Genomic DNA, 25,990 nt, shown 5'->3' with positions numbered 1-25,990 from the left:
TAAGTCATTAGTCGTTGATCGTAAGAAATTTAATCAATTATGTTCGCTTATTCTTCTTTAAGATCAACTGTGATTGGCTAGATTTTTTACGACCAACGACTCATTGGGTGCATCCAGGAGCGCAACCGCTCACTGAGCGGCTAAGTAGCAATTGAAAGTGATTTGTTGGATCCAAAGGTAAGACCCAATCACCTTCAATTGTTACTTAGCCGCTCAGTGAGCGGTTGTGCTACTGAATGCACCCATTGTAAACGAGGCTTAACACATATTAACCTAGCGTAACTGTAATTTGTTTGAACGCGTATCTGTCAATACTTGTTCGAACGAAGATCGCGACTCGTAGCGATCATATGTCAATTGTGATACGCAAAGGATCGCGCGAGAAGCAATTCTTTCGCCATCTTAATTGCATTCCTTTCTCATTTGTAGATCGCGGCAAGCCTGATGTGGATCGGGCAAATATCGCGCCATATCTATCGGTAAATCAAATCTGCATTGTAACTTGGGCTAAGTTCCCTGTCTTAACATTGCGCTCACGCATTTTTCATATATCGGACAACATGCGTTAATACTCGCAATATCAGAAAAAGATAGTCGTCGCATTATCGATTATTCATATGGGCAATCGTCATGTAAGGACACGTATCCAGTGATGCCAGTGTCAAATCATTTTGCATCATCGTGCTGCACGGAGAGGATGATCTGGCAGCTTTTTGCAGGATGCTGCAAAAAGATTCGGCGTACCGGCCGCGCGGCGCGGCGCGACGCTACTTTTGGCGCGTGAAGTTAACCGCGCGACGCGGCGTCACTTTTGACGCGTGAAGTTGACCGTGCGAGAGTGACGAAGCCGTTTCACTCCATCCTTTTGCGTATCACTGTTAGAACGTTAGACGCAAGATGGACCGGCTCCGGAATAAGTGGCATCGCGAATCTCTTAATTGGTAAATATAACACGTATCAATAACCTTGCGTTGTAATTCGTTCGAACGCACGTCTGTCAACACTTGTTCGAGCGAAGATCGCGATTCGTAGCGACATGTCAATCGTGATTTGTGATACGCAAAGTCGATTGCGCGGGAAGGAATCCCTTCGTCATTTTAATCGCATTCCTTTCTCATTTGCAGATCGCGGCAAGTCTGACATGACCCCGGTGTCGGGGCAAATGTCGCATCACATCTACTTGGTAAGTCAAATCTGCATTGTAACTTGAGTTAAATTCCCAGTCTTAATTTTACGTTTTTGCATTTTTCCATATATGGGCAGTACGCGTTACTCGCAATATCGGAAAAAAAGAGCATCATTGATTATTCGTGTGGGCAATCGACATATAGGGACGCGTACCGAGCGATGCGTATCGAATCTTTTTGTAACATCGTGCTGCTAGCCATCCCCTTCGCACGATGCTGCAAAAAGATTCGGTGTATCGCGCGGCGCGGCGTCACTCGCTCGAAGTTGATCGTACGAAAGAGACAAAGCCGTTTCACGTCATCTTAATTCGCGTATCATTTTCAGAACGCGACAAACGTAGAGTGAACCGATTCTGCAATTTTCGGTCGAACGTGTATTTATTAATATTTGTTCAAGCGAAGAGATCACGCGATTGCGTGGCACAATTGTGACGCGCAACGTTATTCACGCGAGAAAGGAATTCCTTCGTTATCTTAATGTGCGTTTTTTCTCATTTGCAGACCGTGACAATCCTGACATGGATCGGTTCCAGGGCGGATGACATTGCGATATTTATTTGGTAAGTAGCATTTACATTGCAGTACTTGGTCAGCCGATAATATATGGCAAAAGCATTCTGTTTTTAATTTTACATATTTTCTGTGTATTGAACACTAAATAATAGACTTGTTTTTTATATTTTATAATTATTATTTCATATTGTAACATTAGAGTGTGCGAATTAATATTACAGATATTCGCGTTATTATAATAGCCGAAAATCTGATTGTTACGTTGTCGATTATTTAAGCAAATAAGTAATTATTTACGCATATATTTACCTATAATATTAATTTGCTTGTTCTAGTTTTACGATAACAACCATTATAAAAAACAAATGCATATTATTTATTGTTCAGAAATGTACAGAAAATTTATGAACATGAATTTACGAACGAGTTGTGCAACGTCACGGTATCACTTTTGGCATGTAAAATTAACCGTGCAAAAGACAAGCATTACATTTGGGCATTATTTTCAGAACGCGGCTAACACGAAAGAGAGTTGCGCCAAATGACATAGCAAATTATTTTTTAATAACTTGTGAGGAAGAGGAAGAAGAGGAAATTTGACAATATCAAAATAGGAAGAGGCTTAGGAGGATATCAGGCGTCGGTGGAGCAACTTTGCGGTAAGTTTTATTGTTCACTTGTGTAAAATTAGTATTTTTTTCACACTTATTAGTTTTATTTAGATAATTTAAAAACAATTAAAAAAATAAAAATTTTAATCCAAAACATTATATAACATAAGTTTTATCTTGAAATTTTTTATAATTATTTCAATAAAACTTGATATTTAACTGAAAAGCGATTAAAAAATTTTGTGCGAGTTAAATAATAAATTAATAATTCTTTTTTAATGCTACTTTTAAAATTATGTTTTTATGTTACAGAATCATCGTAGTTACATTGCTGATAACTTCACTGTTGCGCATTGGTTAGTAAGTTATAAAAAAAAAATTACTAAGGTAACGAATCTATGAAAAAAAATATATTAAATATATTGTATTAACATCATTACTATTATATTTGAAATAACTATAAGACTTCATGGGTTCGTTATCTTAAAATAGATAAGCTTTAAAAAATTATAAAAAGTATTTAATATTAAGTTTATATTTCGCTATCCATATTTGCATTTTATTTCAAAGTTTTGTGTACTATTGTGCTTGAGATTATACGCGAGATGTGTCGCACAGATACATACACAGAATAAGAAAGAGAAAAGGAAAAAGACATAATATAGAATTTAATAGTTGCTTCTATTACATAAATATAAATAATGTCAATAGGATTAAATAGAATTTCTAATTCATATGAACTGCAGTTTCTTTTCAGTCAGTTGAAATGCAATTAGTTATAATAGCTTAAAAGCATCTATAAAATTTCTTCTTTCTCAAAAACTGTACATAATTTATTGCGAAAAATAATGTCTCAGACAGGGCTGGCCATTCTGGTTGAGGTAATATTTTTTGCAATAAATTATTTACATTGCGGAAAATAATACCTCAGTCAGGCCTGGCCATCCTGGCTAAGAAAATAATTTTTGCAATAAATTATTTACAGTTTTTTGGGAAAAAGGGATCTTATAAATGGTTCTTAGGATCCGACTAGTAATTGTGCTTCAAGACTGACAAAAATATTGACCGATTGTTTGTATGAGCTAGATATTAAATTACAGAAAAATTTAAATTCAGCATCAAGATCTATTGCAGACCGAATAATATAATAAAGTACGTATTTTGTTATGCAAAGAAATGTCATAATTGTATGCACAGTATTTTTTCTCAAAATTTCTTAAAATTTTTAATTTTTAAAATAACTGTACGATAAATGCATTAGAAACTCTTTAATTTTTTATATTCAGTTTCGATTAAATTATTATTGGAATTAGTTGTCATCAGCTAGGATAGATTTGGATTAACGAAAGATAAGATCAATCTGGCCGGAAGAAAGAAAAAATTTGTCCCATTTAAATGTATATAATAATTCGTAATTAAAAAAAGCAACTCAATTTGTATAGAAAATTAAATCGCCATACTATATAGAATGCATTTTCTTCCCAAATTTCGGATACTTTCCAATGATTATTAAATATTCTGTTGTAATGATCATTAAGTAAATTACAGATTGTTTGCCTTTACTAGCTAAGCATTATATAAATAATGTAATGTTAAATTTTAATTATTTAATTGTAAAATTTTATTATTTTTATATCTTGCAACATTGTTTCTATATATATATTTTTTATTATTTTTTATATGTTTCAGCAAACTTATTTTCATCATGTAAAAAGTTAACAACCACGCATACTCGATGTAGTCGCGTCGCCGATTTAAATGAGATTAAACGAACCGCATGCAGGCGGTTCGTCGCGTCGCGTGTTTGTTCGGGAGTGCCGTTTAAGTTATAGGACTAAAAGGACTTTTCTCATAACTCCCATTCGATTGAATTCTTAGTTCGAGACCGGGAGTCGCACTTTCGACGTTTTGACAGTATGGGACGCTCGTTGAGGCTTGAGATGGCTACAATCATTTTTGCGACGTTCTCATGCCAAGTGCTTTGCGCACGAGGTGATACCGATGGCGCACCGTCGCTCGGTTAATACCGTTCTAACAGTAGGCTTGAGGCGAAAAATTCAGATTTTGCTACCATGTTATACATGTATAACATGACAGCAAAATCTGAATTTTTCGTCTTAGGCCTCTGTTAGAACGAGTAGCACAGGCTGTGTCCGCACATACTCGTCGACTCAAGGTGCTGATTCCACGGGACTCTCTCTGAACTGGAAATCATCATATCGTGGGTTTTATAAACGTGGGGTGGCGCATTGGGATGTCGCGCGAAAGACATTGAACAGATAATTAGTCCTCGCGCGATTTTAACATATGTAATCGCGAATATTTTTCGCGAGTGTTTTGTGACGACGGAAGAAAGACATGAGAGCCTATTCTGAGAGGAGGAGGAGGTCTAGGAAGGGCATCTGGCATCAGCGAAGCAACCTCGGGGTAAATATTTTTATTTGCACAAGTGGTTTTTTATTATTTATTCAATTTTATTTCAACAAGTTACCAAAATATCTAGAAAAAGAAAAAAATTGTATATAACATTTTATATGTATATTTACATTTTATTTTGTAATAATCTTTTTAAAAAAATGATATTACTAAATATATATGCCGACGTGTGTGCATATGCGTGTGTGCATGTGCGTATCAAAGTCGAATTTTAAAAGTTCAATGTGCGCGTAAAATTTTCCATTTTAAATATTTATTATTTTGAGTACTGTTTTAATTTGAATCTTATGTTTGTGTGTTACAGTATCATCGCAGCTTCGTGGCTGAATAACTTCGCTTGTTGCGCATCGGATCGGTGAGTGACGATTTTTTTTTATAGGACAACAAATGTATGAAATTTATATTAAATGTATGTTAGTCCAGATAAATGCGACTTTTCATAGATTTGTTGTTCTAAAATCTATGAAACCGACCAAAGAAAAATGTATATGTATATAATTTAATTGCATTCTGTCCTATGTAATGTTATTAGTAACAGAATTATTTATCTTTATTATATGTGCTAGCGAGAAGGTAAATATATCATCTCGTTTGCTACTAATTAAAGAAATACCTGTAGAAACTCCAACATGTGTGATTGCTTTATGCACATTGATGACATCTACCGAGAAGAAAATTAAATTCTGTTAAGGGCGCTTTTTAAAAATGTGTAGATAAATATTTTCTTAACTGTAAACAAATCAATTTCACTCAAGTTTAACATTATAATTTATTACTATAATTGCTTGTATAATAATTTATAACTGTGTATTTTTATAGATGCACATTATCAGTAGTTGGTAAAATATTAACTCGCGATCTTATATATCAACTATCGATTTTTACGTGTTTTGTGTTTCTAATATTTCACTATTATGATATAATAAAAATTCCTATATAGCTATCTCTTCTCCCTATTTCTCCAACTGAGGCTTAAGTTTAAGATAAACTTAACTTTCTTATAAAAACAAAAAATAATGTTTATTATTATTTTTTTTATTTGCGCGATGACATTAAATTTGTTGTCACTTTTCAACGCTCGGTAGTTCTAATTTCCCCCTTTTTTCATTAGAGAAAAACATATAATTGTCTTTTTTTACATCTTTTTCACATGCTTTACACTTAGTTTATTTTACTATAGTTAGGATTTTAATATTATATATATATGTCTAATCCTTATACAACAGATTGCGCAACATTAATTATTTTTATCTAAAAAAAGATTTAAGTTTTCTTTCAATATAAAAGATATGTAATTATTAATACACATATGCACACACACACAATTTAATTTTATTTTAACATGTATATTTTTTCTATATATATATATAACAGTTTTGAAATGGCTCTACAAAATGTCATAAAATGTTGCAATTGACAATTTTTTTAATCTGTCACATAAAGTAAATTTGGAAATATATTTAAGCTTTTAATTATTGAAATAAATTTATTAAATAACATTAAATAAATACGTAAGACGTAAACTTGCATATACATATAAATAATTATATATATGTATATATTTATATTTATATTTATGAATAGTTTTATTAGGAAAATATATTTTTTCATTTAATAGAAATTTTCAGGAAACTAAAAGGAAAAATAACAAATTAAATAAAAAAACAATATTTTTAAATAAAAAATTAAAAGTTTTTAATATTATTATTGTTAAAATAATTATATATATTGTGTTCTTTAGATGACTATTATAATATTGCAATAAAAAGTCTACACTTTTTCTTGACATAAACTTTTTGTTTACTAAATAGAATATTAGTTTTAGTTTTTCAATAATATTTTTTATATGTGCTTAAAATATAATTTTTAAATTTGCATCAAGTAATCGACTCAACAATAAAATATTTTACTAGCATCAGTTTTCGAATATCTTTTTTTTCGAGAAACATTTTAATTTAGTAATCTAAAAATAGTACCGGAATTATCGAATCATTTCGTTTCTGCACCTGTCGCGATTTGCTGTTCACTATCCGCCTAAGTATCTGCGATGTTATTTATGCGATTGGTTTAAGATGTCATTGTTTCTCGTAACCGCACATCGAATCACTGCCTTTTCAAGTGGAAACTAAATCAGCCTCGAGATACTATCTCGAAATATTTTGTAAACGTAAGACTACGATTTAATGTAACAAAATAAATGCAATATTGATTATATAATTGTATACAGTTGTTTCATAATACAGTAGTATATTACAAATAATGTTTTTGATTTAAATTTTTGTAAAAGTTCTCAAATAATATAATTACATAATAATTCGAATATTATTTAAAATTAAACATTTTTTAAATGTTTTGAAAAACTTTAAAAATTTTGAATGTTGAAAAAAAATTTGAATATTAGTAGAGGAAGATCATCAATAGTGATATACTACTTTGTTTTTTTGATAGTGTATTTTACTAAACAAAAGCTAAAAATAAAATTTTAAAAACATAAATGTAGAAGTGTCATCTATCAGATGGTATAGTCGTTTTTATAATATAAGTTCATATTTTGTAATAATTAATATTTTCTCGACATAGTTGAAAATGAAAGTTTAAAATTGAGCTCCAAAACTGATATAAAATATCTGTACCCAATATGCCCGACACAAGCTTTGAAGATTTTTCTAATTTTTTGATAAATACGAAATTAAAAAGTAAAGGTCAGATTTAAAATAGGAAACATTTCTGATACTAAAAAAAATATATGTAATATTTTTAATTATGTATATAAGTAAAGATTTTTAAAAAAGATAACACTTGGGTGGGCCATGTTGATTACATATATATCCAATGTGACCCAGCTATGTATTTTTCTCTATTTCGTAAATATTTTCTGAAAAAATGCGAAATAATAGAATCAACATGTTTAATTAAGCATTTATTAATATACTTATGGAAGAAATTACACATATAGCTATTTATTAAATAACGAAACTGTATTTATTTACTACGAGGGGCGTTATCTAAACTTTTACCTGTCAAAAAGCTAATTAGAGAAAAACAAGAAATGTTAATCAAAAATTAAACATTAAATAACGAAAAGAACCAAAAGCAGAGGCCGAACGTTATTATTTTAATAAAATTTGCCAGTTGTGTCGTCTTGAAAAATAGTCTCATTTATTGCAAATCATTACTGGCGACTTTCAAATTATACCGTTGACTTTGTTAAATAACGAAACAAAATCTTAACTTTCTTGTATATTAATAAGATATATTGTGTTTTTAGTAGTGTCTCTGGCCATAATGGTTTCATAAAGAGCTTTATTTCTTTAATTAGAAACACGATTTAATAAAAACCTAAAATAAATACAGTGTTGATAAACATAAATGCTACAATAATATAAATTGTGGATATTTATAATTGTTACATGATAGTTACACAAAGCAACAACTTACTTCTGAAATTTTAGATTCAGAAGAACACAATGTGAATAAAATGTAATTACAAGCCGTAGAAAGGAGATATTGAGCAGTTAATTAGCATAAATACATCATATCGATTTCTTGAGTGATATATTAGAGTTATCTGTAAAATTTATTGTGTAATTATTTGAAAATGGGGGGGGGGAGTGAGTCAAATTGGGTACATGGTCATATTGAATCTAGGTACCTTACTTATAAATTTTGAAAGATGCATGTAAAAATAAATCCACTTGGAGCGTATAATATAACAAGTTGAATATTCTTCAACAATGTTAATTTGTTTTTAATTAATCAAAATGTAAAGATAAGTAAAAGAAAGTTAAAATTAAAACATAAAAAATAAAAAATGTTAATAAAATACAACAGAAAACAAAACCAACACCTCGTTGCATTTTCATTGCAGTTTCGAGTTCAATAAAGAACAAGATTAAAAATTAATAAAAAATTAAATAATTTTAATCTTTTTGCTATGGCATAATAATAAGATTGTCTAATAAACAGTTAGATTGGTTTAATCGTTTTGTTAAATAATATTGTAAAATAATAGTTTAGGTAATTAGAAATACGTGTACCTTTTATTCTTTTTTCAATCTTCCTTTGTAAACACGCCTTCTGTTTCATTGGATACGTTTTTGTGATAATATAAGTTCCTTCTCTTTTTGCACTCAGTTACTTATATCTTCCCTTATATACACACATAAAATATACCTCCTTATTACTTTTTTCTCTTTAAAAAAATTTACATAGATGCGTTTTATGGTTCATTATTTGAGTTTTTATAAACACGTTATGTTCTTGCTTAATTTTCAAGATGTTTCTCTAAGTAATATAAATTTTTTAAAGAATTTTATTGTATTTAGGAAATAAAAAATCTATGAAAACATTATTTTTCTTACTTTTACATCTTTGGTTCAAAATCAGTCCTCTTTTAACATATTTATATAAAATTTGAACTATAAAAAGTAATATTTTTTTTTAAACTATTAAATAACTGATAAAAATAATTGTCAAATTTGTTACAGTTTCTAAAAAAATATGACTACGTTACAGTTACAGAAAAAGAAAAGTAACGCCGTTACAAAAAACGGAAAAAAACTGTAACGGTGTTACAAGTAATTTCTTAACTCTGTTAATATATGTAATTTTCAGAAAATGATTATTTTATCACAATATAAACTGTGAAACTGTGTACTATATTGCTTATGGAGAAAGAGAAAATGTTATAAAAAATGCATATTTTTCGCATATCAGCTTGGAGAATATTGGTATAGCGTAGAATATTATCGATTAGATGCTTGGAATTTTCAGCGAGCGATTTACGATTATACCTGCAGTAACGATGTAGTATGACATATGTATTATAGAGTGAATCAATAATATGCGTATCGATCATTTTGTCGTGGACAATGTTATGGAAGCTTAATATCGTCGTTTCATTACTTATTAAAGGTTGTTAAGGGCTTCGGGACACATACTTATAGACAGTATGTAATTAATAATATATATCTACGTTTAATAATAAATAATATATCCGATTTAGTAACATAACATGTGCTAAAGGTAATAGTTTTTTTTTTATTGTAATCAAATACACAATTAGAATATAATTGAGTCAGTGACATATTGCACGATTTCGACAATTACGGCGTGATTTAACGATTGTTTTCAATTATTTGTTCACTAAAAATAATGCAGAAGTTCAAGGAGCGATAACTTTTTTAGTATTTGAGTAATAAATAAAAGTATGCATAATTAAAAAATATAAAAATGGAAGATTTTGATTGTAGAAATTTGTCTGTCATTAAAGTTATGCTATAACTTAAAATTAAATTTTATTTAACTTAATTTTTATTAATCAAGTGTATGTAAAATAAAGATATAAATAATAATAGTAAATATATTTATGTTACATTTTTTTGGCTTTATATTTATATTGTATTACATTATTTTAGTTTTATTTATAATTATAACAATTAATTACAGCAACATTTGATAAATAAATTTTCCATAAAAGTTTTCAATATTTAAAAGACTTCTGCAACTATTTCTATATTGCGTCACTACTTAATTGTAATGCTTATGGATCGATGATATCTTGATTGTTATCCTTGCTGCTTTTAGCTGAAATAAAAAAAATATGTGTCATAGACGAGGATAATTAGGTGTTCAATAATTGTGCTTGATTGCTCAATAGATTAATATAATTTGTACAAACATTATTATTTATAATAAAACGAGACATTCTGAAGAAACATAAGTACATTAGATAGAAATATAATGAAACTTTTTGTACATTGTAGGAGAGTGAAATCATTAGTTATCTATACAAAGTAGTGCAGTGATTCCTTCGTACGAAGTATATATGAATGATGAATTACTGTCGTTTTCGTTTTCTGACACGCAGCGGTCCTGACGCAGAACTGTAGACGCGACTTTACCTCACGGATGAATCGATGGTCCGACGGCCGATAGTCCGTGCTGAGCAGGAAAAAGGGATTCATGAGAGATTCGTTGGGTATCGATATATAATATTCATAAGCATACCGTCGTGCTATCGGCATCGGCGCAGGCGTGAGCATCGTCGCTTTATTGTGCCATGTCGTTCATATCATATTGTACTGGTACCTGCTGCTCGAAACGGGACAAAATTTCCCTTCGTTCATTCGTACGACTTTAATCAATTTCGCTATGTTAATGAGCACATCGTCCGTATTGATTCTCGTTTCCTTTTTGCCATTTGTGCTTTGTCAAACGTCAATGGATTTGAGTAAGTAGGAAGTTTACGTGCGAGAGTTATATATATAGATGCGATATTTTTTTCCTTTTTCTTTTTTCAAAACTATTAGCAACAATTTGACTTATTAACATTATGTTACATTTGATAAGATTTATTCTCAATCTCAGATAATTTCTATAATTTTTACTTTTAACGTTAAACTAATGATTGCTTAACTGTGTTAGATCTCAAAGAGAATAGAAATGTTAAAATTAATATGCCAATTTGATGTTACATTGATTAAATTTATGTCGTTTTTTTATTGTGATTGAAATCTCGATGATTTAGAAATAATTTTATATTGACTCTTTTTATCTTTTGTGTTTTTTTGAATTTCACAAAATTTGTACGGTTCTCGACATACACATGATTATTATTATGAAAATGTATGGTAAATATAGCTTGGGATGGGTGATTAATTCCTAAATAGAACATAAAATCATAATATGATCAAGATAATACCAAATAAAAGTTATATTAGGAAAAATTATTATGCTCTCACTCGATAATTCTTTGATTTTGTAATGAATTCTTGGTAGTGATTTTAAAGTGACTTTTTAATTGAATCACTTTTAAATTACAATGAGATTATAATGAGAAGTGAAATTAATGATCTTTTATAAAATAATTTCTATTTGATATTATTTTCTTATTTTAATCTTGTATTCTACCTGGATAATGCAAATAGAATACAGTCATAATAATATTATAAGGATTTCATCATTTTATTTTATTTATCGCTTATAAGCATATCCAGATATTTTTATGATTTCTATGTTCTATATCCAGATATAAAACATAGAAGTCATAAAAATATTACAAGGATGTCATTTATCAAACGATTATATTATGATGTCACAAGGGTATGTTTTTATAAATAACAAATAAAGTCATGATGACATCTTAAAGTTATTATGATTCTATGTTTCATCTGAGATTGAAAATGCCATAAATTTTTTAAAAATATATTTTTTATTATAAATTTTGTCGTGTATGAGTATGTATCAATCTAGAAATTGGAGTAATTATGGGAAAAATTTTTTATTAAGGAAACATTAAAATTTTGTTTGATGATAGTTTGATAATATTTTGACATTATTTTGACATTTTTGTGACTTTTTCTTCTCATTGGGCTAGATCTGGTTCATGCGAGAGAAATAACAATTTTGAAACAGTATAATCTATAAATATATATTAGTACATATAATAAAGTATAATAACACAGCTACACAAAATTAAAAAAAATAGGTCTATACCATAGACCAGACTATAATATTCTTATGTATTTTGAATCGCTGAACACAAATCCAGTATTAGAATTGTCTCATTACCCATCATTTTCCGCGTGTAGCGGAATTATTGTGATTTTCAGGGTTTTTAGGTTTTTCGATTGAAAAAAAAAGAAATGATGAGTGATGGGGCAATTCTGACATCGGATTTTTAGCGGCTCAAAATACATAATAATATTATGGTCTGGTCTGTGGTACAGACTTTTTTTTTTTAATTTGTGTGGCTGTATAATTAATAGGGCTAATATATTTCTTTCTTGTTTCCAAGTGGTTGTGATAGAAGAATCCGATTCGTCTATTTTGGGTATATTAAATGACGCGGTCCCAGAAGCAGAACGGAATTTCGCTAATGATATGATTACCGTTCATGTTTCTACCGTTATAGTGAATCGTGAGAATGTAGACGCAAGTTTCGAAAAAGGTATTTTTGCTGTACTCGAGTAAGTTAGAAAATATTGTTATTCAATTTTTACTTTTTACTTTTAAAACATTAATTGCCTCTTTACACACATGTATGTGAAGATTGTTTGAAAAGTATTGCAAATAAATACATAGATAACGCTGGGGAGACAAATTACTAAAAATTTTTAATTTGCATTTTAAACGTTTTAAAACCTTTCTCTTAAAATTTTTTTTATCTCTTGCAAATTTTTAAGATATAGAATAATAATTGTTTTTATTAATATTTTAAGATATAGAATAATATTGCTTTTACTAATATTTTTAATGTAGTATGTATAGTGAATTGTGTATCTGTTCTCTGTACTGGAAGCCCGGGTTTAAATCCAACCGATCAGAAACATTTTATTCGATTGCTTTTCTCTTGGAAGATAATGACAAATCATTGAGAGTTTTGCCATAATTCGGAACTGATGTTAAAACTGTAAATTTCATATATTTGTGTAATTAAAAGCGCATATCACATAAATTCGCTGAGGGATTACTATATACATTTTTGACAAGAGATTATAGACACTCAAGAAAAAGAAGAATATTTTATTTAAAAAAAAAAAAAAAATTTAATACATTAGAAAAGTACATTTTATATTTATTTCTATCTTATTTTAGCACTAAAAAGGTAACAAGAAAATAGCAAATTATTACTTTTTAAGTAACAGTATCGAGTAACGAGTTACTTTTTAAAAGCAATTTTCTTAACTTTGTCATCTCTCTCTCTCTCTCTCTCTCTCTCTCTCTCTCTTCCTCTGTCATCTGAAATTTATACAGATTGATAATGATGCAAATAATGACATATCTTTTTTTACAAGATATTTTATAAAAATACAATTTTTTAATTTTATTTTTAAAGGTGATAATATATCCTTTATTCTTATCAAAATAACTTGTTAGAATGAACTAAAAAAAAGTTCTTTTATAATAATATAAAAGATGACTCACCAAATTGACGCAAATAATTTTTCTTCCCAGAGTTACTTAAAGTATCCATTCGCAAAACTTTTCAAACAATTCTGGTATGTGCAAGATAACAAGCCATTTTTTATCGTTACTATTATCGTTAGAAAGTATTCCTTTTTAACAAGATGGTTTATATAATTCAAATCTTTTTTTATTTTCTCAAACAGTCTGCGCCATTCTTTACAAAGGGATAAGTATTATACTAGATATGACGTGGACTGGTTGGGACAAACTACGAAATGTCGCGGACGAGAGAGGGATAATATATAAACGTGGCGACTGCAGTATAAGTCCATATATTCAAGCGATTGATGATCTTTTAATTATGAAAAATGCAACAGACGTCGGTTTGATCTTTGAAGATGAAAGAGGTGCGCAAAAATGGCAAATTTACTAATTATTTACGCTTATTAGTTTATAGTTATTATTACACGTGAATACTCTGTGCAACTTGTTTTATTGTAATGTGTGCGTTTGTATATAGTATTTTCTTTTACAAATTAACTCAACAAAAAAAATGAAAAAAATGAATAGAATTCAGATACGGCCTTGTAGTGGAGGAGTTAACTATAAAATAAAATGATGACCTAATTAAGTAATATAACATATTTCTATTAAGCAATAAAATTTTTAAAATAAACTATAAGTTTTTACTTCTTTCATTATTTAAGTAGATTATGTTTTTAACAGTAATATTAATACAGTGCAATGTTTAATTTCCGAGAAATAAAGCGGTGCCATTTTACGAGGTTTAAGCCAGTTATGTACTAAAAAATATACGAATTAATATTAAAAAATAATAAAAATTTCCAATTTTTACAAAAATTTATACTGTAAAAAATTTTTAACTATGCAATATAAATTTGATGTTAAAATTGATATATAAATTCGATTTGATGTGAAAACATGGATTCCATAATGTTTAGTACATATATTTCTTATAGTTTAATCTACAATTTTCCTGCAGTATATAATCGATCTTATATTTAATTACGAGAAGTGCGTAATTTTAACTTATAATAAATTCTTTTTATGCGCGATACACTTAATCATGAATGGAATAAAATTTTATTACATTATATAATGTGTCATATATTATAGCTGTAGTATACCAATTATGTAGTTTACCAATTAATAAATAGTTCTTTTTATGCAACAACTTTTTAATTTCAAAATTTTCAAAGATTTTTTCTCATTAATTTATTACAGCACTTTGTTTAAAATATAAATGAAAAATCGACATAGCACAATTTACATAATACGATTTTTGAAAATAGTAATTGCATTAAATGTAATAATGATTTTAGAGCTAAATCAAAGCCTTTATTATCTTATCGGAAATTCGATTATTAGATTGGTAGTCATTGATGAATTGACAGAAAGAACTGTGACGAAAGTACGAAGTATGCGACCGTCACCATCTTATTATGCTATTTATGCTAGCACAGCGAAAATGGAAGAACTATTTAAAACAGTGAGTAATACATTTATACCGCTTTTGATGTATAAATCATGTGTTTTTAAACACGTATGATAATTGAACATTTATACTTAAATTTTTTAAGACTACGTTGTGTCTCGAACAAGTATACACATACTTATATTAGTATTGTTTATACAAATTTATAAAGTAGAAACAATCTTTTTAGGCTATTGGAGGAGGACTCGTTAAACGAGATGGTATTTGGAATTTAGTATTTACAGACAATAGTTACCACGAATTTCGATATATTACCGGTGATCTTCAACTAAATGTTTCATTCACCATTCTTAGTATGAAGGCAGACATTTGTTGTCGTTTAATGGGCGATGTATCTTGCACCTGTCCTACAAATTTTAAGGTCAGTTTCAATAAAACAAATGTTTTTATGAAATTAATCTGCACATATAAAAGTCGCCAACTAATGTAATATCATTGGTAAAATGTTAAAGAGAATTTTTAATATATCTTTTTTATTAAGAGGAATTTATTAAAAAAATATGTTTTTTTAATAAACGCAAGAAGGATTGATTAAAAAGTTATATTATGCTAGATATTTCCATACTATTTTAAACGTTTGATTGGCTTGATCGTAAGCTTGATGAGTGACGTTCAAAGAGCGGGTGTAAGTGTAGCTGCAAAGACAGGCCAATGTGATAAACCTGTTAGTCCTACTTCAGTTTCAAACATTACAGTGGAAACGTTCAACAAAATTTTAATGACAGTAAGTATTGTCAGAGTAAAATTTGTTAAGAAAATGCAATTTATACCATATAATATTACTTATGCTTATGCATAGTAAAATATGTTAAAATTGATCCTTATTAAAATTTTACGTTAAATTTTAATTAGCTGAATGTTAATTTAATGTAAAGTGATTGTATTATTTGTATTGTATTATTCGAATATTTTATATTAAATTAATATTCAACGTTTTTTAATGTTGAAATAACATAATTTATGAGTAAGTGAACAGATAACAATAAAAATAATGTAATTTTAAAATATGAATTCTAAGATATGTGAATAAAATGTACGTTCATTATAAATTGTGTTACTAATATGTGTTACTTTTCAATATATTTATCTTTTATTTCTATTAACACCAAACATTGAATGAACTGTTTAGTACATGTAATGTATGTTAAATTTGATAAAACTTTTTCTAATTGTGTATCAAGGTATTTTCGTTTAGAAGCAAAAGCTAATTAAGCGTGTGTTTAAAAAGGTTTACTTTTAACGTTTTAGAGATTGGACAGTAACGATACTTTCGAATATTGGTCAGAGAAGGCGATGATCACTTACAAAGCGGAGATTGAGTTACAAATGGTTAATCATGGTTATGTAGATATGCTCGCGACTTGGACGAGACGTACAAAAATTAAAGAAGCGGACGGGAGGAAAATAGAACCAGCCAGGCGATTCTTCCGGATTGGAACGGCACCAGTAAGAACACATTTTGTTAAGCTTCACTTTGTTCCATTCTATTAAACGAAGAAACAACGTTCTCCGTCTAGACAACAAAACTATAAAGTGATTGTTTTTAAAGTATTTTGTAATGTTAAATGATAATTAAGTCATTGAACAGTTGATTCCTTTTTTAAATTAAAATTAATTAATAAAATTAAGCAAATTAATCTTTTATGATCTGTGAGAAAATTTCAAACGTGTTAAAACTTTCGAGCAGTAGTGTACTTACAATGATTTCAATATTTAGAAATAAAAAAATTCTCAGGGCATAAATAATTTGTCTATATTAAGGGTTAATGTTGTTTTGGTAAATCTAAATAGGCAGTTCCATGGTCTGTAACTAAGAAAGATCCAGTGACTGGCCAAGAATTACGTAACGAGGAAGGAAAGGAAATCTGGGAAGGTTACTGTATAGATTTTGTGCAAAAATTATCAGAAGAGATGCAGTTCGATTACGATCTTATTATTCCTGAAGATCGAGAATTTGGCAAAAAGTTGTCTAATGGTGAATGGACCGGTCTAATAGGTGATCTGGCTAAAGGAGTATGTTTATTCGAAAATGCTCTGTTTTATATTTAACATGCACCGATGTTCTTTAATTTCAATATCACATTTTTAATTATTTGTTACACTTTAAGATTACTAAGTTTTATTAATTAATTTAAATTGTTGATAACACACAGTTATTTTTTTCCTTTCTTTTACTGCTATTTTGTTTTATTATGTTATAATATTCTATATCACTACAAGTACTTTATATGTAGCCGTGGTTGCTAATAATTCCTATTATTTTTATTACAATTCAATGCTACAAATTGTTCAAATTTGAAGAAAGATTTGAAAGTTAATGTTAATGATAATTTGATGTAATGTTCTCTGAATATAGCAAGCATATTTATTAATTAATTAGGAAACTGACATTGCTATAGCGGCATTAACAATGACATCGGAACGAGAAGAAGTTATCGATTTTGTCGCACCATATTTTGAGCAAACCGGTATACTAATTGGTGAGTAATTAGATTTTTAAAATAATATGTATATTTTTTATTATATAACAAAAATACTATCAGCATATAAAATAGTAGTATCTTAACAAACGTTTATATTCTCTTTTTAATAGTACTTTTGGATTCTTTTATTGTTTTCTTTTTTTATTTTGTAGTATCAATTTAAGGCAGATTTTAGCTCAAGATGCACGATATATAATTGAATATCGAATGGATAATTTATGTTAGTTTTTATTTTCAAGTAATGAGAAAGCCAGTTCGTAAAACATCCCTATTTAAGTTTATGACCGTACTGAGACTTGAAGTCTGGCTTAGTATAGTGGGTGCTTTAACTTTGACTGCTATTATGATTTGGATATTAGATAAATATTCACCATACAGTGCAAGAAACAATAAACGACTTTACTCCTATCCTTGTCGGTATGTAACTTATTTCTCATTTTTGTTGTGAGCTTTATTATATTAGTACGTAATTGTTTTGTGTATTTAACCAGTAAAAGACGACAAATTTTTTAAAATAAAAATTTATGAAATTTTGATTATAAAGTTTAAGAGTTTTAAAAGTTGTTTACGAATCTGCTATCAGAATTTCAAAGTTAAAAATGGCAAATCCAATATAGCTGACAAAAAAGATAATTTTTTATATTTCAGTAAATCTGAAATTTTATGCACAACTGTTTTTTTGATGTATAATTCGAATTTGCAATTATTATTTAGAAATTTAAAATATTATAGAAAAAAATGAAATCGAATACAGCCACGTCTCTATCGTGTGACTTTGATTTCAACTAAGAGCGGTTTTTTGTTACAAAATGATAAAAAGCGGATAGAAAAATATAGTTTCTTAATTTATTATTCTTATTATATTGGATCCATTATTTTGAAATTTGAAATTCTAATTGCGGATTCGTAATTAATCGCAACTCTAAAAATTCATAAAAATAAGGTTTTAAAAACGATTAAAAAATATGAAAGCTACTATTCTCTGTTACATTAAATCCATTATTTTGAATTTTAAAAATGTGATAGCAAACTTATAATCAAGAATTTCAAGAATCCTTAGAAAAACGAGGTTAAAATAGTTAAGTTAATTGAAAAACATAAAAGTACGCTACTTTTAGCCACCATATTGGACTCGCCATTTTGTAGTTTAAAAATCTGATAGTAGATTCGTGATTAACAATTCCTGGATTCGCTGTTTTAGTGATTTTTTTCTTAAATAGTTTCAAATTAAAGTGATTATGTCATCGCCTGTCTTTTTTGGTTGATACATATTGTTATATTTAGTGTGACATTAATTTTATTTTTAATTTGATATTTTAAACTTTTTTTTTCTTTTGTTTATGAATTTGACAGACAAATTGAATTTTTCAGAGAATTCACCTTGAAAGAAAGCTTTTGGTTCGCATTAACATCTTTTACGCCACAGGGTGGTGGCGAAGCTCCAAAAGCGTTATCAAGCAGGACATTGGTTGCGGCTTATTGGCTATTTGTTGTATTGATGTTGGCGACTTTTACTGCAAATTTAGCTGCTTTTCTTACTGTAGAAAGAATGCAGGTATATCTCTCTTATAATGTATTTTATTATATTTATGAAAGAGATTCTTTTATAAGTTAGAACAATATCCTGCTAGAGAAAAATATGATAAACTTTAACGAAATTTATGTGAATATGCAACGAAGTTTTAATTATATTTTGTTGAAAAGGTGATCTTCTGTTTTTAAACATAAACATACAAATAATATTTTAATAAAAATTTAATAAAAACAACAAAGTTTTAACGTAAAATTATTAATACTATTTAATAAAAAACTAAGAAAATTTTATGAAATTCTAATAAGTTTTTAATATAAGTTGCAATAAAAATTACTGATACTACATAATAATTCAACAAATTAATGATGCTGTGTTAAAACTGATAAAATTTTGATGAAACTGTTGATTAAAATATTCCACAATAAACATAAAATTCAACAAAATTTTATCGAAATTTTATCTGAAACTATTCTATCTTAAACTAATCTAAAAACTCATTGAAATTCTTCTATTATTGTAAATAATGAAATACTAATCTTCTATAAGACGTACATTGTTTCTATACTAATATTTGCATATGTTCCATTACTTAGTCGCCTGTGCAATCGTTGGAACAATTGGCAAGACAGTCACGCATAAATTACACTGTGTTGGCCAATTCTAGTGCTCATCAGTATTTTAAAAACATGAAAAATGCCGAGGATAAGCTTTATACGTAAAATACCATTTTTTTTACAAAATACATAGGATAAGTATTATATGTATTTTACATATATTACTTATTTGTAGGGTATGGAAAGAAATTACACTGAATAGCACCAGTGATCAAGTGGAATATCGTGTATGGGATTATCCGATAAAGGAACAATATGGTCATATTCTGCAAGCCATCACTCAAGTTGGACCGGTCAAAACTACCGAAGAAGGTTTTAAAAAGGTATAAAGAATAGAAGAAGAAGACAAATGTTTTGAAGAAATTACAAGTAACAGTAAAAAAGAATATTTATTACTTAAATTTTTTTTTAGGTAATAGAAAGTGAAAATGCTGAATTTGCATTTATTCATGATTCGTCGGAGATAAAATACGAGGTGACAAAGAACTGCAATTTAACGGAAGTAGGCGATGTGTTTGCTGAGCAGCCGTATGCTATTGCAGTGCAGCAAGGGAGTCATTTGCAAGAAGAAATAAGCAGAAAGTCTTTGATCGATTTTTCTTTTAACATTTATATACTGCGCTTAATTCATTCATTTTTTCTGAACTTATTTTAATCTTGTAGAAAACTTTTTAATGATAAATACAATAACAGATATAAAACTGAAAATTTAGTATAAATACACACATACACACACACGCGCGCGCGCATGTACTATATGTATATATACACCTTATATTTTCTGTTTTACATTTGTGTTCTATATATAGTGTATATATATTAACGGTTTACAACTGCGAAGTTTTTTGAATATATAATTATTAGTAATTATACACATTGAGAAGGAATGAATTAAGCGGTATACATGATGCATAAGTAATATTAAAATTCTTTATGATTGTCACCTTGTGATATTATCAAATATCCGACATAAATAATGTTATTTTTAGGATACTCGATTTACAGAAAGACAGATATTTTGAGACACTGGCAGCCAAGTATTGGAATCAGACATTAAAATCTCAATGTCCAAATTCCGACGACAATGAGGGAATTACGTTAGAGAGTTTGGGTTTGTTGGCATTTCTAATTCATTATTTATATTACATTATATGTTATATAAAAAAGGAGAAGATAGTATTATGATCATTCATTTACGCTTTATTTACACTTTACAATAACTTTGTTATTAATAATTAATATTTTAAATTAAAAACTAAAAGAACGGTTATGTTCAAAATGTCCTTCAATAGATTCTAGATTTATAGCGCCATTACATAATGATACTATATAAATAGTTCTACTAAATAAATAATTCTATGAATAATTTATTTAGAATCTCTTATCTACATACCAGTGGCCACAATACATACCAGAAAATATGCACGCATATATGTATAAGTGTTTATATATAAAGTCTTACAACTATTAACTTATTTTTATAATGTGTTTAAATTGGTGAGATATTATTAAAATCATATTGCATATTAATATTTTAACAATAATGATTAAACATTGTATTATAATACGCAAGATTGCAAAATAACTACAACATTCTTTACCGTATTCGTGTAAAGTACATAAATATTTAGATATTACAATTAAAAAATAAAACTTTCTAATTATAAATTCTGTTATACATAATTTTGTAACTTATGTTTCTAAATATGAATATTTTTACTTCTAAAGTTACATTAATTAAATATTTAAATATTTAAACATTTTAAACATTTATAAATAAAAACGAGACTTTAATTACAATTTTACTATATATTCTTGATTTTGATTTCTATTTTGTCCGAAATTACTCTTTTTAAATTAAAAAATTTTAATTAAAAATTTTTTTTAGTTATTGTATATACTTTGTGTCATCTATCACTTTGTACATACAAGTCTAATTAAAATTATTATTTGAAATAATTGTGATTTTATAAAAATTTCTAATTTGCTACTATACATTCAAATATTTATTTTTTCTAATTGCTCCAAATTTTATTTAATTATATTTAATTAATATTATATTTAATTATATCTAATTATTATAGGAGGTGTATTTATTGCGACATTGTTTGGACTGGCATTGGCGATGATCACTTTGGCCGGTGAGGTCCTTTATTATCGTAAACGCGGCATTTCTCAGAAAGGAAAGCCAAATGACAAAAAGACAATTAAGGATATCGATAATGACAAGATCATTATGCAAAAAATAGCATCAAAGCTTCGAATGAAGCCTGCACCTACTGATGCAGTTTTCGGCAAGCAACTTAGTCAAGCTGCGCCTCGTGTTTCACATATTTCCGTTTATCCACGACATTTTCCCTTTAAAGAGTAATCTAAATTTTTAAGGACGATTCATTGTATTACGGACTCGCAAATCATTTCTGGTTAATTCTTATGTATTTTTTGGAGTTTTCTCCTTTTCAATCACCTTTAATACTTAGAATTTATCACAAAGGTCAATAAGTAGAATTTAAGGTGAATAAATCGTATGATTAATCAATAATTAGTCGTATTTAGTCACAATATTGTGTTTTAATTATATTGAGAAAAAAGTTATCAGCTTTATTAAATTTTTTTACTTTATTAAACATCTTTTCCTCAATTATTCATGTATTTAAATTCAATAGCAATATTTGAACTAAAAAGTTTAAATATTATTTAAATTAAATGTGTAAATATTTGAACTGAATAAATTTAATTAAGTTGAAAACTTTAGTCAAGTTAATAACTTTTTTCTTAGGGAAGGTTATTATTAATCAATAAAATATTGCGCAGAAAATAAAATTTAAATAATTAATTGTATTTGTTTAATTGTATAAATTAAAATTAAAAAAATCGTATTTATATACATTTTTTGAAAACTGTTTTATTTGCACTGATAAATAAATACTATATTTTGTTATATTAAAATAGTTTAATATAAATTGTTACAGCTGATTATATAACGTTAAATTAGTCTATGTTTTCAATTGAATATACCATACATTTTTTAAAAAGAGATATACATGAGTTTTTTTAAAGTTTATGTGGTATTACACAAATATTAATAAATAAATATGCAGAATATATCATTTTTTATCAGCTTTTTTTTCTTTAGGACTATTAAAAATATTAAATAGATTAGATACAAAATTTTGAATGTTTATGTTTAGTATTTCTCTTATTCAGTGCTTCACACATCCTTCAAATACAGCTATATGTCTTTTTTTATTAATCAATTTTCTTAGCATTCTGTATACAAGTATTGAAATTAGAATGTTTTACATTTTTATACTTTACATTTTTTACTTTGTCATAACGTATTGGAATAAAGTAAGAAATATCTTCTAAAGTAGTTATTTTTTTGGATGATGATTATCTCAATATTTTTAATATACAGAATAACGAAAAGAATAAACTTTAACCAATCTAGAGATTTACGTAATGTCAATCGTTTCGGTTTAAATATTACATGAAAAGAAAATATTTGATTAATTAAAAAAAAAACTTTTTAAAGACAGAAAATACTTGAAAAACAAATTGTATTGTTAATCAAAATTATATTGTTATTTTTATTGGAAATTAAATTCTCTTGAAAAGAATTTTCTTGAAAAAGAAATATTCAATTACTGCTTAATTTGTGAACATAAAAACCAAATATAGTTTTATTAAATAAAATATAATGTATATTTTTTATTTTCTTTTATCTTTTATATGGAAGGCTTTTTCCACATAAAATGGTGACAGTCAATTAAAACAGCAAATAAAAAAAATATTGTTATATTTAATATATTTGTTATTAAAAAAAGCTATAGTATTTTAGATGAAATATTATATTAATTTGACAAACTATTGCAGTGGAAGGGAAATCTTTACAATGATACGCTACGCGCGGTCATTGATCTTCGAATACTTTCACATTGTATATAGTTTTATTTCTCGAATGTAAATAGGCAAAAATAATGATATTTATTCAGTTGACGATTTAATCTCATTTTTAAATGTTTATTTACTATTTAGTTTAAAATTTTGAAAATATCATTTGAATGTAATACATTTGTAGTCTGTTACTGTTACTAAATAATTAATTTCACATGTCTTTAAAAGTAATAATAATTATGAATATTATTTTATTAATAAGTTTATACAAAGCAAGAATTGTAATTTTCTTGTATTATATAAAAATCTAAATGATTAAAATTTAATGTAAATGCCTTAAAGAGCAAATGGCTGTTTTATTGTAGATTTATTATTAATAAAAATCACTGTGATTTATTTCTCTTTTTGCAATAATGTAATAGTACATGTCCTATAATCTTATTATTTTCACTAGTTTTCATTGCGCTTGAGTAGAGTTACGTAAATAAAAGCAAAAGTAGAGAGTTTAGGTAATCGACCAATTGTTTCGATCACACTGATTGGAGCGCGTCACGGTTGGTAAATTTTTCTAACAAAAGAATAAAGATTTATGCTGGTAGGGAATATCTGTTATTTATCACGAGTCAATATAAAGGCATTTCACGCAAAGACACGATCATTTGATGAGAAAGTGATGTAGATTGTGGTTATCCGATTGGAACTGAGAATACAAATCTGTTCGCGCAGGTCATAGAAAACGATCAGTGGTCTTCGAAAATGGCTTGCTGCAAGGTCAGTGAAAGAGAAATGTTTAAATGAAATATTGATTCAATATAAATTTAATTAATTGTATTCATATAATAATATTTCTGTCACTTGTACATATAATACACTGTTATAAAACAAAAAAATTTTAGAATTATAAATAAAATTTAATCAAGTCTTGGAAAATTTGATAGTTTTTGAAAAAATTGAATAGAGATTTGCGTAATGCTAATTATTTTAGTTTAAAGAGGATAAAAACAAAATAGTTTATTAAACCTTAATTATTTTTTAATTTATTTTAAAAAGAAAGTGCTTATAAATATTTATCAGAACCAAATTGTGTCATTTTGATTGAAAATTAAATTCTTAAAAAGAAAAATATGAAATTATTGTTTAATTATAAATTATATTAATTCATGAATTTATATATACTTATAAATTGTAATATACATATGCAGTAAGAATACATATACGTATACATATGACTTTTGTGTCTGGAAGATAGATAACCTAATATTGTGTATATATATATTTTTTTTGCCGTTAACGACTAATTTATGATTTTTATTATTAGAAATAACAAACTATTAATGATTTTATATGATTTTAAATTTTTATACCTGGGGTTTTAAAGAGATCAGCATTTTTATTATATCTCAGAACTAATAAGTACTATATTGTCAATTATTTCGTAAAAGGTTGTGCCGGGATAGCAAAAAGCTATCCAAACTTTAGCTATCCAAAGCTTTATTTATTGCTATCTATTTTATTTTAAACGAGACATGATTAAAAAATATTAGAGGGGTCAGGTTAGCCCCGATCTTCCTTATACACCGGAAGGATATGATAAGTTAAATACTTTTTAAGTTATCTGTTCCACCAGTTTGAAAAAAGTCGTTTTGAGAAAAACGCGTTTAAAATTTTTGCTAGAAAAAAGTATTAATTTTTAGATACAGCTATTTAAGGCTAATTAGTTATTCCAGTACCATATAATGAGCCTTCCTCGAAAAAGTGCTGCTGTTTAATTTGCTGAATTTTACGAGTTACACGAAGTTTTTTAGTGCTGTTAAGGCTAGCTCACGCTTGGCTCTCAATTCGCGCGATATCGTACGGATCGGCGTATTGTTTGCACTGCGGTCCAATTTTTATTTCTAAATTCTCTGTTCATAATTTTGAGGACGGCAAAATAGCTCTTGTTAAACACTCTTGCAGCGATTATATCGAGTAACTTGTTAGCTTTTACATGTGTCAGCTTAAACATCTCTCCAAAAGTTCAATTTTAGACAAATCTTTGTAAAAGTCTAAATTGCAAAGACTTTTTATGCCTTAAGGGGCTTAAGGCAACAGGAACCGACCTGTGTGCGTTCTCAGCTATCTTCTCAACGCGCACCCATAAACTTTTGAACTTCGGTTAGAGATCGAATATTGATCTAAAAGATAACTGTCAATCTAAGATAACTATCTGATAGATAACTATCAATTTATAATAAAAAATAGATTTTTTGAACCGATTACACGAGAATTTCCTCTTAATAGATGAGTAAA

At 27.6% G+C, this 25,990-nt stretch overlaps 2 protein-coding genes across 6 annotated transcripts in view; both read left to right on the top strand.

Moving 5' to 3' along the window:
* The first annotated feature begins 268 nt into the window (after positions 1-268).
* Positions 269-25,990, top strand: part of LOC105832688 — a 51,778-nt gene continuing 26,056 nt past the window's right edge. The window contains exons 1-7 of one of the 2 annotated variants that reach the window (XR_004962430.1): positions 269-941; positions 1,125-1,183; positions 1,689-1,747; positions 2,210-2,359; positions 2,624-2,667; positions 4,001-4,738; positions 5,052-5,102. Coding sequence is in view for 1 of the 2 variants with exons in the window: in XM_036283785.1 (XP_036139678.1) it covers positions 24,458-24,472 (15 nt within the window). In the remaining variant the exon portion in view is untranslated. Of the gene's footprint in view, positions 942-1,124; positions 1,184-1,688; positions 1,748-2,209; positions 2,360-2,623; positions 2,668-4,000; positions 4,739-5,051; positions 5,103-23,921; positions 24,473-25,990 lie in introns of those variants that run through there. The other variant, XM_036283785.1, reaches the window with a different exon arrangement.
* Positions 10,158-22,346, top strand: LOC105832690 (ionotropic receptor 25a). 4 transcript variants are annotated; one of them, XM_036283783.1, is made up of 16 exons: positions 10,158-10,727; positions 12,546-12,698; positions 13,861-14,064; positions 15,001-15,167; positions 15,343-15,534; positions 15,727-15,897; positions 16,422-16,619; positions 16,965-17,186; positions 17,554-17,653; positions 17,896-18,073; positions 19,028-19,211; positions 19,784-19,905; positions 19,980-20,127; positions 20,217-20,386; positions 20,794-20,915; positions 21,889-22,346. In XM_036283783.1, exons 1-16 carry the CDS (start codon positions 10,712-10,714, stop codon positions 22,173-22,175), a joined length of 2,634 nt encoding a protein of 877 aa, XP_036139676.1. In that variant the 5' UTR covers positions 10,158-10,711; the 3' UTR covers positions 22,176-22,346. The 4 variants fall into 4 exon arrangements, 3 of the variants coding, with proteins under 3 accessions (XP_036139676.1, XP_012529316.1, XP_036139677.1); XR_004962429.1 differs by lacking the exon at positions 10,158-10,727 and adding an exon at positions 10,734-10,979 and having other exon boundaries at positions 20,217-20,382; positions 21,889-22,026; XM_012673862.3 differs by lacking the exon at positions 10,158-10,727 and adding an exon at positions 10,734-10,979.

The sequence above is a fragment of the Monomorium pharaonis genome, chromosome 3 (genome assembly GCF_013373865.1).
Source record: "Monomorium pharaonis isolate MP-MQ-018 chromosome 3, ASM1337386v2, whole genome shotgun sequence".
NCBI classification, from domain to species: Eukaryota; Metazoa; Arthropoda; class Insecta; order Hymenoptera; family Formicidae; genus Monomorium; species Monomorium pharaonis.
Note: the sequence above shows the minus strand (reverse complement) of the source record. Positions and strands in the feature narration are given on the sequence as shown.

Coding starts and splice junctions, on each gene's coding strand:
- LOC105832690 (XM_012673862.3), top strand. CDS start 10,901: ATGTTAATGAGCACATCGTCCGTATTGATTCTCGTTTCCTTTTTGCCA. Junction 17,187..17,553: donor TAGGTGATCTGGCTAAAGGA/GTATGTTTATTC, acceptor TTAATTAATTAG/GAAACTGACATTGCTATAGC. Junction 17,654..17,895: donor GCAAACCGGTATACTAATTG/GTGAGTAATTAG, acceptor TTTATTTTCAAG/TAATGAGAAAGCCAGTTCGT.